Here is a 16,261-nt window from a genome sequence, read left to right on the forward strand (position 1 = left end):
CCCAAACTCTATAAGTCCCCCCAGTCCAGTGTTTCTTCCGTGTGAAGTATTTTATGCGGATGGAATTCTGGACTTGATATGTATTTGGGGGTTTTTGACTTTGCAAGTTGGTGGGAAATATCTTTTGTTGTCTGTGGATAATCATGAAAAAGGACAAGTTGACCACTCGCAAGTGCGTGTTCAGGTGACAAGACGTTTTTGACGGCTGTTACTGTACCCGACTGTACAACCTTTTCTCTTTTTCGAATTTCCCGCGTGACGTGGCGATATGTTACTGGCCGGTTTTTCCTCTCTCTACTGTTCATATCCCATCGCATTAATTGCGGTGAGTATAAATAGAGAGAGTTAACTTCTTTTCGAAGTTTTATCGCCTTCAAATCTTGACTACGGATTTGCTTTCTTTCTTCTATCTTTCGATCTTTCTGTTTAATTCCTTTGAACTAATCCAAACATTTTTTACCAAGTGTTTCCAATGGCTCCTTCGCAATCTGAGGTCGATGAGATAGAAGTCTGTTGGGACCAAGGGGAATACCAAAAGCTTATTACGACTTATGGTATTCCACCGGAGTGGGGACCGGAGTTCCCTTCTACTGGTTCTATAGCCAGCTTTCCTCCTCCACGAAAGATGGCGCTATATGCCGATTATTTTGACCATGGGAACTTCCGTCTTCCTATTACGAAGTTCTTCCAACGGGTGATTAAGGCATTTGGGATTCACTTGTCCCAACTTCACCCGCGTGCTGTCATACGAATTCGACATTTCAAGTTCGTGTGTATAGCACACGACTTAGTTCCTCGGTTGGATCGGTTCGTTGTATTTTATAAGATGGCGAATCGTAACGGATGGTATACTTTCCACAATGTGCCGGATAGGATTATCGGCATTATGACCGAAGAAATTTCCAAGGAATGGAAGAAAAGATTCTTCTGGATCTCCGAGGATGTAATACCAGAGGTCATGGTTCGTCGTTCCCCGAACGACGCCCTGATCGATATCGCTCCAGCCGCTTACGAGATGCGTGACTGGTTCCACAAGTTGACCGCATCACCCACTCCGATGCGGACACTTCCCGAGGAGGCCCTTGTATGGGCGGGAATGAGCCGGTTGTGGTCTTCACCTTTCATGGAGCCTATCTTCGTTGAATTAAACGGTCGTAAGTCTTACTGTTTTTATTTTTTCTACTTTTTCGTGTTTTTGAGGCTTTGTTGGTGACGTGTGTTATTTGCTTTCAGGTTTTGGTCCGATGTTGAACGTGCTTGAGGATGACAAGGGATGCGTGAGTAAAACTATACGCAATGTGAAGTATACGCCTATATTGGAGAAGACTGCCCAATATTTCCTCTTTCCGGTTAAAGTACGTTCCGAACCAGTTGTTTCGGAAGCTATCTTTGAAACAGCTGCGTACATTTTAAACCCTCCTCCTCTTAACATGCTGACCTCCGATGGGATAATCGTCATTCCAAGTGACGATTCTGCCATTCTTGAGGAGGAAAGCTCAGATGATGCTCCTGAAGTTTCATCTGTCTCTCATTTATTGGCAGAGCTGTACCGGAAGAGGTCCTTTCGTGCATCCCAGGCAAGTGACGCGGGTACCAGTGCTGCGGATGCCGGGAAAGAACCAAAAATGAAGAAGCACCGGACGCAACGACCGAGGAAGCCATTACCACCCAACCTTTCGGAGCGTTTGGGGACAGTAAAAGGTAAGGTCTTACATGCTAACTTTTGTCAACCGTTGTAATGGGATCTGACTATGGTATTCTTATGCAGACTCGTCTATTGCTGATCGTCCGGTGATTGGTAAGTTATCCAAGCCAACTCTGACTTTTGAGAAACAACCATCACCTCCCCCGGAGAAGGAGACGGAAAAACAAGTTACTCCTCTTGTTGAGGCAGTCGAGGAGGGATCTAACGTTCAATCAATAACCTCCAGGTCTTTGGACCATTTGTTCCAAGATGTTGAAGCCACTGGTCCTCAACAAGAGAATCCTGAAGATACTTTGGGACCCAGTCTGTTTCTCAATTTAATCCTACCTCCTTACCCTTCTCATCGGGTGAGGGAGATGATTTCTTTTCTGGACCGTATGTCCATGAAGCTGGAGGAGGTTCCACCCAGGGTGGGTTTCAACAATCTTCCTCCATTCCTGTTCATCTCGGGACATCTAGTTCCCAGTATTTGGAGAACGTTCAATTGGGGCCAGATTATGATTTGTTTGTCCCGTCTTGGGACATTGTCAACGGATCTCGGGTTACTTCTTCCAAGACTTGTTTGAGTTTTGTTGAACATTGCATGCCACCGGCTGAGAAAGCATACCAGCTAACCCGTTCCCGCGATGAACTCCATTCTACTTAGTCGTTTCCTTGACTAACAGTCTAGCCTGTAGTCAGGAAATCTTACGGTAGTGGCAGACAATGGGTGGTAAGCTTGGTGCTGCTTCCGATGAAGTGAAAGCTGCCAAAAAAGAGGCTGAGGAGCACCGCAAAGCGACGAGTGAAGCTAGGTGGAAACAATTTGATGCTGAGGTTGCACTTGAACAAGAAAAGAAGCGGAATGCTGATGCTGCTAAGCGGTGGAAGGAGGCTTGCGAGAGGTCCAATGCCACCCTTGAAGCTTCCCGAGCAGAAACTCAAAGAAAATAGGATGAATTGGTGAAGGCACAGGATGAAGTGTCTCAACAAAACGCCCGGATTCAAGAGCTCGAGGAAGCTTTAAGACTGCAAGGAGAACAATCTGAGATGAAAGACAAGACTATTGTCGAAATGCAGTCCGCATACGACTCTCTCTTGCAGTCTCACACTGAAGCTGGTGACCACGCCTCCGCCGAATTGCAACAACTTCGTAGCCGGGCGGAGCGCGCTGAGCAGGAGAGACGATATTTCCTCACCCGCGGTCTTGACTTGGTAAGTTTTTTCTTGGATATTGTTTAATTTCCTTGTCTACTTCTTTTTATGACGTTTAACGGACCACTTCTATAGGTCATTCGTCATGTTAAGAGAAGTACGGAGCTCACAGATTGCTTTGTGAACTTGACGACTGCTTCTGAAGGGGTTGGCCGGGTGAAAGGTTTTAACGAAGGGTTGACCTTTGCCCAATCCGGACAACCTGTCGAGAGCCATCCTCTTTACGGACTTGACACGGTGCAAGAACTTGACATGCGGGTTCAAGAATATGATAATTGGTCTTTCCGCTGCAACATATGCTTCCGGAATTTGCCTTGTCTGAAGATGGAGTGAAGCAGTTGCGGATATACATTGATGACGAGTCTGACGATGAGTCTGATGATGACCAATCGAGTGATGACAAGGCTGATGATGCGGACCAGAGTGCTCCGGAAGGCACGGTGCCTTAGGATCCATAGGGTAGATGTATGTGTCAAAACTCACACTTGTGATTTTCTTTTCATGCTTTTGTAATCACCATTTTGGATATTAATGAAAGGAATCTTTGCAAAATATCTTTCTTCAAATTTTAGATTTGTGCAAGTTGAATGGATAATACTGGTGTCTTGGTAGAGAGAAAATTTTGGGCGGGGGCTGACAGGACGTTTGTTTGATAGCCTGTAACCACTTTTTCGATTTCTCCCGCCTGACGTGTCCATCATCCCATGGTCCTTATTTTCTCTCTCCTCTGTTAGTCAGACGGTCGCATTAATTGCGATGAGTATAAATAGGCCTTGATGTCTTCAACCATTCTTATTACTTACAAAATTTTCCCTTTAATCAGAGAATTTTGCTCTCATACACCTGTCTTCAATACTTGATTCCCATGGCTGCTCAGAAAAGGAATTCTCCCACCATTAGTGAAGTTGGATGTGATATTAAAGAAAAAGACTTCGAGGATGTTAAAAATGTATACGGTTTCCCCCCGTAGTGGGAGGCTGAACGCCCTGCCCCTGGGGCCATTGCAACGGCACCGCCACCGAAGAAGATGGCCGTATACCTAGAACACTTCACTACTAGTAATTTCAGGTTGCCCGTGACGAAGTTTGTTCATTCCATATTAAGAAAGTATGGGTTCCATTTATCTCAAATCCACCCGTTCGGGATGCTGAGGATTCGTCACTTCGAATTCTGTTGCCAATCCCACAATTACGAACCGTCCGTTAACATGTTTGCCATTTTCTACAAAACGACATATCGTGATAGGTGGTACGGTTTTACTACCACCGGAAAGGGTCCGATTGGTTTCGAATGGATCCGGAGTATTCATGGATGGAAATCCAAGTTCTTTTGGATTCGAGAAGATGTCATTCCTTTTGCCATGACGAAACGGAAACCGGAAGACGCAACGCCCGAAATTTCCGTTATTGAATATGAGGGACACAAGTGGTTTGACACATTGACCAGCACGCCAACGCCCATGCGTCCTATTCACGAAGGGGCAATGGTTCATGCCCGGATGAGTCGATTTTGGCCGTTTCCTACCTTGGAACCATATTACGAGAATTCCGATAGGAGTAAGTGTTTACTTGTCATATTCCTAGTTCCTAGTATTCTTTCTTTGACATTTTTCTTTTCTAGGTGAAGGTACGATTTTCTCTATACTTGTGGACACGAGAGGAGGCATGATGGTTCGCTGTCCTATCACTCAGTGTGACGTACCCTTTCTGGAGCGTACACAAAGTAATTTTGTTTTCTCCACAAGCCTTACGCCGGAGCCTATCGTCTCTGAGGCTATGTACGCCCAAGGTGAGGAATTTGTCAAAAAATGCGAAGGTATTTTTCAACCCCGCCCTATAACCGCCGTTACCTCAAGCAGAGTGATAGTTCTTCTTTCATCCAGCGAGGAGTCATCACTCTGTGAGGGGGAGTTACCGATTGGTGCTGCTAACCTTCCACTTTCGTCTATAGGTTTGACCCGTAAGCAAGATTTGAAGACCATCACCGATCCGTCCGCAGGTGAGGAGGGTGGTCCTCAATCCGTTGAGGGTGAACCTCAGGCTGTGGAGGTAGGTGCCTCAAAGGCTAATGGGAAACGGAAGGTACGAGCTTCCGATGTTGAGCCCAAGAAGAAGAAAAAGAAAAAGACCAAGGTTAAGGTCCCATCTCTGGGTGCTCGGCTTCGGGAGCTTGCTGCCCATGACGTTTCGAAAGGTAAAACTTGACTTCTTATTATTATTTCTTAATCCCTTGCTTACGGATAACTTGAAGGTTCTTATTTCAAGTCTGAAGGATTCTGCTGCTACTGAACTCCCGACTCCACCCACTTCACCAATTAACACTGTTCAAGAGCTGATTGATTTGTCGGACTCTTCTCCTATTAAGAATAAAGAAATTGGTGAAGTTGGACAGTTTCACACATCTCCATCTCATCATGAGCATATTTTTGGAGATCAGGGTGGAGTAGGTGTGTTTAAACGCGGGGGACAGGCTTCCTCCTCTCAGGTGGGTGAGGACATTGCTCCGTATCATCCTCGATGGACGTTACGGCGGAACTCAGTACTGAGCAATGCGGATGTCTGTCAGGAATATCTCGACGAGAGCCTTCCTCCTGCAGAGAAGGAAAGACAACGTCATCGCATCCGCCAAGAACTTTTCGACTCTAACTCTTATCATGTGGCGAACGCTGTGTCTACCAATCAGGAACTTCGCCGGGATTGGCAAGCTATGAATGACGAGTTGGAGAAGATTGAGCGGAACTTGCTTGGGGCCAAGAAAGAGGCTCTTAAGGCGCTGGCCGACGCCCAAGATAGTCACCGGGCTATGGAAGTGGCGAAAGCCGCGCAACTTGCAGCTGAGGAGGCTAAAACTGCTCTCCAGAAACGACTGGATGAACAGGCTGAGCTTATCAAGACCCTTCAAGCCGACTCAGCGACAAAAGATCAACGTTTGTCTGGCCTGAATGCCAGGAGTCGGGACCAAGCTCTGGAATGTGCTGGTAATAAAATGGATCTCCTCCGGGCTCAAGCGGATAAAAAATGGCTCTTATCGACAGCGATTCCCAAGGTATCGAGTCTTATTACCGATATAAGTGATCCGGGTTTATGCATGCTTACTTATACTAGTGTGACTTAATTGGTGATTACCGATGTTCGCAACAGTGATGATCTCGGGAATTGTGTTGTGATACTCCTCCGTGCCTCTGAGCAGGCGGGCCGAAAAATGGTTTTTGAGGAGGATTATAAGTTTGGTTCCGAGGGCCTGTCTCCCGAAGAATATGTGTTGGCCGGCAAGGATACTGTGTCTATCCTTGAGGAGAAAACCAAGGAGTTTGATACTTTGAAGTTTTCTCTTTCTGACCATATATCGGAACTTGCAAATAAAGAGGATGCCATCGAGCAACTAGAGGAGTTGCTAGACCTTGAAGAGGAAGACGATGAGGACGCCGAAGACTCTGCGGAAGGCGAAAAAGCTGCTCCGTAGATGTATATGTACTTCTATTTTGTAAGTCTTGCTTCCTTTATTGTAATCTCTTTTGATCTAAAACAAGAAGTCTTTATGTTTCTTCCGGTGCACTTTGTCTTATGTACTATAATATAAGTGCTTATCCGGAACTTCGGTTTTGTCAATAAAAGATTACATCTTAAAATGTCATGGAAATAACTGGACATTCTGTATTCGTTGGGCAGAAGCCTTACAAAAAGAAATTGCATATCTTGCTAATCTATGTGGGCACGCTGGCCTAAAAAGTAAAAGATGAACAAAACTGTTATATATAGCATTTTTTCAATTGTGCTGCATTCCAAGTTCGAGGGACCTCAGTCCCATCTAACTTCTCCAACTTATAGGCACCTTTTGTTAGTACTTGTTTGACTTTGTAAGGTCCTTCCCAAGTTGGGGCTAGTTTGCCCAGAGGCTCTTGGCTGGAAGCTTCATTGTTGCGGAAGACAAAGTCTCCCGCATCAAACTTGCAACTTTGGACTCGTGAGTTGTAATATTTTTCAAGTTGTCGTTTGTAATTGTGTTCACGAATCAATGCTAGCTCTCTTCTTTCTTCTAACAGATCCAGATTCATCCTGAGTTCGTGATCGTTGTCATTGATCAGCAAAACTCTCGCGAATGGAATCCCGATTTATGCGGGGAACATGGCTTCGGTTCCGTATGTCAGGCTGAAGGGTGTCTCCAAATTTCTGGAGTTCTTTTGGGTGCGAAAAGCCCAAAGTACATTAGGCAGTTCATCCACCCACCCTGTTCGTTTCATCCCTAGTCTTGCCTTAATCCCTTCTTTGATAGTTCGGTTGGTCCTCTCGATTTGACCATTTGCTTGTGGATGAGCAACGGATGTAAAAGTTTGAATGACTTGGAGTTCTTTCAACCATGCTTGCAATCCACTGTCAACAAATTGGGTCCCATTGTCACTTACCAATTCTTGCGGGAGACCGAACCGGCAAATGATAAATTCCCAAAGGAATTTTTTCACGCTTGAAGCCATAATTGATGCGACTGGTTTGGCTTCCACCCACTTGGTGAAGTAATCAATGGCCACTATCAGGAACTTGACTCGTCCCGGGGCTTCTGGGAAAGGTCCCGTAATGTCAATAGCCCACTTCTGAAACGGCCAGGCAGAAGTTACTGGAATCAGTTCGTTCTTTGGACGCAGGGTGTTGGGGGCATGGCGCTGGCACGAATCACACTTTCTGATTTCTTGCACAGCGTCTAAGTGCATGCCGGGCCAATAATACCCTGCGTTCATGATTTTTACAACCGTCATTCTTGGTCCCGCGTGTAATCCGCAAATGCCTTCATGAATTTCTCTGATTAAGTAATTTGCGTCTTCCGCGTCTACACAGCGCAAGAGTGGGCCAAGAAATGATCTTCGGTACAAGATACCATCAGTCAACTGGTAATTCAAAGCTTTATGCTTGATCTTCCGAGCCTCAGCCTTTCCTGCTGGAAGTGCTCCGGAAGATAAGTAAGCTATAATCGATGACATCCAAGACTCGACACCAGTTTGTATTACCAGGACTTGATTTTGTTGAACGGATGGATGGTCTAGAACTTCTACACGTATATCTTTGGCAAAATGCTTAAAATTAGTTGAAGCTAGCATACTAAGAGCGTCCGCCGATTTGTTCTCGCTCCTCTTAATGTGAACAATGTTGAAGGAGGAAAACTGGCGAATCAAGACCCGTGCTTGTGACAAATAAGAAGCCATGACATCGGTTTTAGCTTCGTATGTTCCGTTTATTTGTCCCGCAATTAGCATAGAATCCACCCGAGCCTCTAAATGTTTCACTCCAAGCTTTCTTGCTATCCGCAGTTCCGCCAGGAAGGCTTCGTATTCCGCTTCATTGTTGGTACTTTTAAAGTCCAACTTGATGGCATACGTAAATTCATGCCTTTCCGGGTTGATTAATCTTAAGCCTGCACCTGACCCTTCGCTGCTGGAAGCTCCGTCCGTGAACAATGACCAAACTTGCCCTTGTTCCGAAGGTGCTTGGGGTTGTTGTTCGATTAGGCATTATTTTTCTTTGTACTGTGGGACTTCCGTAACGAATCCGCGAGTACTTGTCCCTTGATCGCTGGTCTCGGCTTATATTCAATCGAGTCTTCACCCAATTCGATAGCCCATTTCGCCAGTCGTCCGGACAGCTCGGGTTTACTCAACACGTTCTTGAGTTTGTACCCGGTTAATACATTGATGGGGTGGCCCTGGAAATATCTGCGGAGCCTTCTGGCGGCATATACCAATGCCAAAACCAGCTTTTCCAACATTGAATATCTTGTTTCCGGGTCCGATAGTGTTCTACTGACATAGTAAATTGGTGTTTGAACATTTTTCCTATTCGTCAGTAAGACCGCCTCTACGGCAATGTCAGATGCCGACAAATATAGTGTTAATGGTTCGCCTTCGTGAGGAGCAGTTAGCGTGGGTTATTCCATTAAACACTTCTTGACTTCCTGAAATGCTTGTTCGGCTTCCGGAGTCCATCTGAACTGTGCCTTTTTGAGGCAATTCCTTAATGTTGAAATGAACGGGTAAGATTTAGCAGCGTGGTTTGCCAGGATCCTGTTTAATGCTACTAGTCTGCCGTTGAGTGTTTGAACTTGTTTGAGAGATTCGGGAGATGGCATGCGGGCTATTGCTTGAATCTTGTCTGGGTTAGCTTTAAAGCTCGTGCCTGTAACAATTACTCTGAGACACTTCCCTTCCTCCATCCCGAAGGACCACTTTGCTGGGTTAAGTTTCATGTTGATACTTCTCAGTGTTTCAAAAGTTTCCTCGATATCCCTCAACATTTGATCCTCTTCAGTGCTTTTGATTACCAGATCGTCCATATAGACTTCAAGATTCCGACTTATTTGTCCTTTGAAGGCCTGATCCATCAGTCGTTGATATGTGGCTCCCGCATTTTTTAACCCGAAAGGCATCATTCTGTAACAGAATGTTCCCTGGTTAGTGCAGAATGCTGTCTTGTCCTCATCACCAGCTGTCATATGGATTTGATGATAGCCCTTGTAGGCATCGAGGAAGCACTTGAACTTAAATGGGGCTACAACATCTACTTTCAAATCGATCTCCGGAAGTGGGTAACAATCTTTCGGACATGCTTTGTTTAAATCTTTATAATCTATACACATTCTCCACGTTCTGTTGCTTTTTGGAACGATCACTGGGTTGGCTACCCATGTTTGGTATTTGATTTCTCTTATAATCCCAGCATGAAGAAGATCTTGTACTTGTCATTCATGGCCTTCGTTTGTTCCGGGCCCATTTTTCTCTTCTTCTGTACGATTGGGGTGATTAATGGATTCACCTTCAACTTGTGTTCTGAAATGCTCCGCGGGACACCGGTCATGTCCGCAGGCTGCCATGCAAAAATGTCGATGTTTTTGATCAATAGCTGCTTTAGAAAGGTTCGGACGATTTCAGAGATGGACGGACCAATTATTATGGTTTGGTCCGGAAACTTTTTATTGAGGATCCATTTCTCTGGCTCAGTCCTCTGAGCCTGTCTTGGTACCTTGCTTGGTCTTGAGCTTTTGGTTGCAAAACAATGCCGATTTACGTGAATTATCGCCACACCAGTGCGAGTCGGAACTCCTACTGCACCATGTGCTGTGGACGGGTGGGCATTGAAATCTCCAATCGCCTCTCGTCCCAAAATAATGTCATGCTTGGAAGTTGCTGGTAAGACCAAAAATTCTACTTCTTCAGTTCTCGAACGTACTCCGTCGCTTAATGTGACCGGGAAAATGATAACACCGCGCGGGTGCATTATCTCTCCTCCGAAACCAGAGACGGGAGCATGGATTGGCTGTAGTCTTTCTTTGTCTTCATCGTCCAACTGTTCGAAACACTGTTCGTACATAGTATCGGACGTGCTGCCTGTGTCGAAGAATACATATTGTGACCGGTAGTGACCAAATTCGGCAGTAATTATCAGTGGGTTTTTATTACACAGACCGCCTTTGATCCGAGGAAAGATCACCGGTTCACTCTTCCATTCTTCGTCCTCATAATCCCTCCTCTTTCCTTTACCTGAATGTCCCCCTTGAATCATGTGGATATTCAGATCCTTGATTTGCCTTTTAGCTGGGCCCTGGTTATCCTTTGCGGGAGGTTTGCCAGTCCCTGCTCGTACGCCCTAAACCAAATGTTCGAGTTTACCATTTTTAACTGTTGCTTCAATTTTTGTTCGGAGGGCCATACACTCATTCGTGTTATGTCCAACATCATTATGATATGAGCAATGATTTTTAGTATCAAGGAATGACTTCCTTGGTATTGATTGAGGCTTCCGGAAAGTCAAATTCTCGGTTGTGAGAATTTATGAGGGAGTTTTTGATAACTGAGTCCAACTGTTGGTGGAACGAGCTGAAAAATTACGTTTACCCTTGTTGCCGATCAAAGATCTTGCATCAAAAGGTTTAGGCGTTTCTGCACTTGGCTGAAGTCTTGACCATATTGGTCCCTTAGCTTGTCTGTTTGGTCTCGGAGTTTGGAATTCGACCTTTGGAGACTGCTTTTGACTGCCGGAACTTAGAGTTATTCAGTTCTTGCAAACAACTTTGATGCCTTCATGATTTCATCCCATGACTCAGGCATTCCGTCCCTTCCTGTTAAGGTACGGATCAAGGCATCGCTGTGGACGTTTTTACAAAATGCTTCGCGCAGCATGTCTTCACTTACTCCGATATTAAGGCTCTCGTTAGTAAAACGAGTAATGAAGTCCTCAATAGACTCGTTATTTCTCCTTGTAAAATCTAATATCTCCGAAGGGTCACGAGTATGTTTCTTTTGTTGACTAAAATGTTGGGAGAATTTTGCTATGAAATCATTCCAGCTTTTAATTTGTCCAGCATGCAGTTTCTCAAACCACTCTCTCGTAGCTCCCGTGAGTGTGAGTGCGAACATGTGGCACCAGTACGGAAGAGTCCAACCGCTGACTCCCCCGACTGCCACAAATCTCAACAAATGATCGCTAGGATATGTCATTCCATTATATGTTCCAACAGATGTTGGAATCTTCGCGTTTACTGGAAATGAAGCCTGTGCGATACTTGGAATAAATTTCGACTTCTCTGCAAAAGATTCCGGACGGTATGGTTTCGAAAAATCATGTTCAGCATTGCTGTGATATTCCGCATGACGGACAACTTGTCACGGGTAGCTAGTTCCTCCGTAAGAAGGAAGACGACTATCCCCGCTATAAAAACTACCATCCGGCCGAAAAGATGAGTCGTACCCGTCCAGTTCGTCCTCATATGATGGCACCCGCATATCTATGCGGGGACGAGGACGCAACCTTCGGGTTTCGCTCATGTTTCGCTCTGGTGGCAAACTGTATTGGGTGTGGCTTCCCCTTATGGGAGGAGAAATTGATCTCCTGGGAGGCTCATCGTATGTCAAGGTACGGCCATGGAAACGCTCATTCCGGACCCGACGTTCATACTCTACTTTTAAACTTTCTTGCTGAACACGAAGCCACTCGTCCGGAGACAAAGTTTCTTCGGTTCTGAGATTATGGCGGTGAACTCTTCTTAGATTAGAGTCACCGGAGTCTTCTTCTAAACCTAACTCTGACTGAGTTCGATGGACTTCTCTTGGAATACGTTCTAGGTTCTCTATATTAGAACCTCCTCGGCTGTGATATACCCAAGTCAGTAGTCGGTGTGTTGGTACATAGATGTCAGTAGTTCATAGTCTAGCGTTTGTAATCGAGTCTGTAATGTAATTGTGTTTAAGTTTATCTTTATGTATGTAAGCGAAGTTGTCAACAAGTTCGCTTAGGCGAACTTGTTGAACACGCGAAGTTGTTGACAAGTTCGCCTAGGCGAACTTGTTCAACGAGCGAAGTTATTGACAACTTCGCCTGAGGCGAAGTTGTCGTGTATTTAAGTAACCTACGGGTTACTGTTTAAGTGTTGGTTTTTGAGAGTTCGTTTTAGAGTTCGTGATAGTTGTGATCATTTCACGTGTCAAGTGTCTGTAATAGACGTGGTTCGAGTTATAATATAACGTGGTTTTCGTTTGTATCGTGTGTTCGTGTTTTACGTATTCTACGCTCGTAACTACCTACGCAGGGATTCCGCACCTGCGCAGATAGCGATATCCCGTGTAAGATCCGTCCGGGAACCTACAATTGGTATCAGAGCTTAGGCTCGATTGTGAGGTTCGGGATTTCACGCGGGTGTAGAAAACGTCTCGTTTGACCTATTCGCGGGACACATTTTCGTTGGGATTGTGTTATACTCACCTTATACAGTCATATTCAAGCCGTTACACTGACCGGAAACTGCTAAATCGTCGAAAACAGATCTGAATATTTTCAGTGTTCTTCGGGCGAAGTTACTGTTCTTCAGGCGAAGTTGCCGTCACTGGAAGTAGGGTTTCGGCGAAGATATAAGGCTAAGCGAAGTTATCCACAACTTCGCCTACCTCATAAGTTCGCCTAAGCGAAGTTATCCTCAACTTCGCTTACCTCCTAAGTTCGCTTACCTTAAGCGAAGTTATTCTCAACTTCGCCAAGTCACGCGAATTTAAGAATTTTCCAGCGAAGTTAACACTTAAGCGAAGTTAGCCTTAACTTCGCCTATAGTACTGTTTGGAAGATTTTTTTAATTTTCGGGTTTTTCTTGTTTTCGCGAAGATGTCGCCAATTAACATCTCTGAATTAGTCAAAATGGAAGTAGAAGCGGGGTCGGCTACTAAGGCCCCAAGGTTGATGAAAGGAACTGACTTTGTGGCGTGGAAGGATAGATTCATTCAGTATATTAAATACCAGGATGCAAAGATGTGGGTGTGCATCCAGGATGGATATATCCCACCGACAATGGAGTACGAAGGTCGTGATGTGGTTAAGAAGTACAGCAAGATGGAGGAAGAAGAGAAGAAAATGTATGAGGCCGAGAGCAAGGCCCATGCTGCAATTACTTTGGCTCTTCCTCAAGAGGTTCTCCATACATTCAGGAAGTACACTTCTGCACGAGAGCTTTGGGATGCTCTTGAGAATAGATTCGAAGGGAACGTGGGTATTCGTGCCTCGAAGATCAAGCTGTTAAAGACCCAGTTCTCTGTATTCAAGCATTTGAAGAACGAATCACTCGATGATATTATCACCCGATATTATCATCTAATGACAGAGCTGAACAACTATTCGATTGCTTACAGAGAAGAGGAAATAGTTGAGAAGCTTCTCGATGCTCTCCCACCGAAGTGGGAAATGTACACTGTTCTAATGAGGGAAGACAGAGACTTTCCTAATTATGATTTGGAGACAGCAGTAAACAAGCTCAGAACCTTTGAGCTTAATATGGTTCGTAAAGAGACACCAACAGATCAGATTCAAGACCCTGGTATGTATGGTGCCAAAGTTAACTCAGGCTCAAGTTCGAAGCCTGACTCTGCTGCTTACTACTCCAAAGGAGAGTCAGGTTCTGACTCTTCTCATGAAGGAAATGTGTCTGTAAACATGAACGGTGATGTTTGCTTCGTTGCTGGAGGATCAAGTGCTTCGAAACCTCAAGCATCCAAAAGTAGTTTCTCTCCCAGTGCTTCAAGCAATAACTACACTAAGATGCCAATGAGTGTCAAATCTGCTGAAGAGCAGTTTGCAGTCTATGCATCTTTTATTGCTTCTTACGAGAACTACATACAAGGGAAAATTGTGGACCCTGCTGTTTTGGAAGAAGACTATGACCAGATCGATCCTGACGATCTGGAGGAGATGGATCTGCAGTGGCAGATGGCGATGATAGTCAGAAGAGTGAAGTGTTTCATGAAGAAGACTGGCAGAAAGTTCGTAGGTGGAAAGCCAGGATTTGACAAGTCAAGGGTGAGGTGTTACAATTGCCAACAGAATGGACACTTTGCAAAAGAGTGCACTAATGCACGGGTAGAACGTAGTCAGGGGAGGACTACACAGCAAAGTGGAAATAACAATGGGAATAGAGCCATGATGTCTGATGCTGGTGAATACAACTGGAATATGTTCTCTAGAGAACTCTTTGAGCAAGCTCACATGGCGAAGGTTGCAGCTGAAGAATGTGTGAAAGCTGCTGAAAATGAAAAAGCCTTCATGGCTGATGATCAGAACACCGAGGTATGTACTAAACCTATCTGTACTAAGTGTGAGAACTTGTCTGAACAGCTTGCAACAATTACTGATCAGTATGTTAAATTGGATGCCGAATTTAAAACCTTGAAAGAAGATCATCATTTTACAAAGACAAGAGAAAATAATTATAGAATAAAAATTAAAGCGTGTGAAAAGGACGTTAAAAGTTTAAAAACAAAATTAGCTGAAAAAATTGATGTGATCGATCTAAGCTACGAGGTTTTAGAAGAGAAAACCAAGTTAATTGCTGAGAAAGAAAAGCCGATTGCTGATCACCAGGTAAAAGTGGTGGAACTAAATAGGAAACTGGAGCAATTCCGGAATTCCTCTGCTATTCTTGATCACCTCGTCAGTGATCAAGGTTCCTCACCTAAGAGGGGAGGAATTGGTTACCATGAGGTTCCACCACCATATAACCATAATTATACTTTCAATCCTAGTGTTCATGAATCTGTTAATTTTGTAGCTGATCAGACAGGTACGGCTAAGGAAACTAGTAAAGTACCGGAAGTTAGTAAAGACGAAACAAGTTCGCCTGTCTCAAAAATTAAAATTTCAAGTCCAGTCTCATCTGATTCGGATAAGTCATCCGAGTCGGGTAAGACAAAAGAGAAGGAAGTATTACCCACTAGTGGAGAAAAGGTTAAATCAACTCAAAAGAGTACTCCACTCAACCCATATGTCCCACCTTATGTGAGACGTACGGGTGGTAATACTGCCTCCACATCTAAAACATCTGCTGAAAAGAAAGCTGAATATAGATGTTGTTTTAGATGTAATCAAACAGGGCACCTTGTTGCTGATTGCCCTCTGAAGCAGCGTTTCAGAGAGGTGAGGCCCTCGAAAACTGAGACTAAGGTTTTTAGTAATCGTTTAAATGTTAAAAATGAAAACCATTCAAATTTGAGATATAATACCGGTTTTCAAAGAAACACATCTCGTTTTCACACTACTAATAACCAAACCAACTGCTATAATTCTTTTAATTCTCTTAATGTTCGTCAGTTTGGTTGGCCTCACTATCAGTCTCCAAGGAGGTATCCTGTTAGGACTCGTGAAAATTTTCCTAATGCTAACTATGGTCAGTCAAGGTGTGTGAGTTCTGATAAGAAGGTTAGTCGACCCAAGACCAAGAGGTCTTGGGTCCCCAAATTTTAATAATCTCTTTTGTTTGTGCAGGAACAGTTGAACAGGGCTTCCAATAATCTTTGGGTTGTGGACAGCGGCTGTTCCCGGCACATGACTGGTAACAAGAATTTGTTACAAGATTTAAAACCTGTTCAGGGAGCAAGAGTCAGTTTTGCTGGTGAGAGTGGTGGCAGAATAACTGGAAGGGGTACGGTAACTAACGGGAAAATGACGTTAGAAAATGTGAATTTTGTTGAAGAACTGAAGCACAATCTGCTGAGTGTGTCGCAGATTTGTGATAAAGATTATACCGTACACTTCACAAAGACTGATGCGATTGTGTTAAAGGCTGGTTTTCAAATACCGGAAGAGTGGATAGTAATGAAGGCTCCACGTGATCGAAATACGTATATGATGGATCTAAGTTCAACTGAAATGTCAACGGAAGAATCGTGCCTTTTGACGAAAGCAAGCGAATCGGAATCTGAACTGTGGCACAGGAGAATGGGGCACATTCATCTTCGGAAGATGAACCATATTGTCAGACATAGGCTTGTGTTGGGTGTTCCCTTAAAAAGTTTCAATTTTGAAGACAAATGTCTTGCGTGCAAAAAGGGAAAGCAGCACAAGAAGT

At 44.4% G+C, this 16,261-nt stretch overlaps 2 protein-coding genes across 2 annotated transcripts; both read right to left on the reverse strand.

Moving 5' to 3' along the window:
• Positions 1 to 7,010: 7,010 nt before the first annotated feature.
• Positions 7,011 to 8,653, reverse strand: LOC143576435 (uncharacterized). The gene is made up of 3 exons (XM_077060523.1): positions 8,416 to 8,653; positions 7,621 to 8,329; positions 7,011 to 7,269 (listed from the first exon to the last, which is right to left on the reverse strand). Exons 1-3 carry the CDS (start codon positions 8,651 to 8,653, stop codon positions 7,011 to 7,013), a joined length of 1,206 nt encoding a protein of 401 aa, XP_076916638.1.
• A 935-nt stretch (positions 8,654 to 9,588) lies between these two features.
• On the reverse strand, positions 9,589 to 10,443 carry LOC143576436 (uncharacterized). Its single transcript, XM_077060524.1, has one exon. It carries the CDS (start codon positions 10,441 to 10,443, stop codon positions 9,589 to 9,591), a length of 855 nt encoding a protein of 284 aa, XP_076916639.1.
• Positions 10,444 to 16,261: the final 5,818 nt, after the last annotated feature.

This window comes from Bidens hawaiensis, unplaced genomic scaffold (genome assembly GCF_021521415.1).
Source record: "Bidens hawaiensis isolate Kalapana, Puna unplaced genomic scaffold, B.hawaiensis_p1.1 tig00028122_1, whole genome shotgun sequence".
In the NCBI taxonomy this organism is placed as follows: domain Eukaryota; kingdom Viridiplantae; phylum Streptophyta; class Magnoliopsida; order Asterales; family Asteraceae; genus Bidens; species Bidens hawaiensis.

What these genes read in the sequence shown, in the direction of transcription:
- LOC143576436 (XM_077060524.1), bottom strand. Translation starts at nt 10,443, where the DNA reads ATGATTCAAGGGGGACATTCAGGTAAAGGAAAGAGGAGGGATTATGAG.
- LOC143576435 (XM_077060523.1), bottom strand. Translation starts at nt 8,653, where the DNA reads ATGTTGGAAAAGCTGGTTTTGGCATTGGTATATGCCGCCAGAAGGCTC. An exon ending in TTCGTTACGGAAGTCCCACA is followed by an intron (nt 8,330 to 8,415) that starts GTACAAAGAAAA and finishes TCACGGACGGAG; the next exon opens with CTTCCAGCAGCGAAGGGTCA. An exon ending in GTAAAAATCATGAACGCAGG is followed by an intron (nt 7,270 to 7,620) that starts GTATTATTGGCC and finishes ATTTGTTGACAG; the next exon opens with TGGATTGCAAGCATGGTTGA.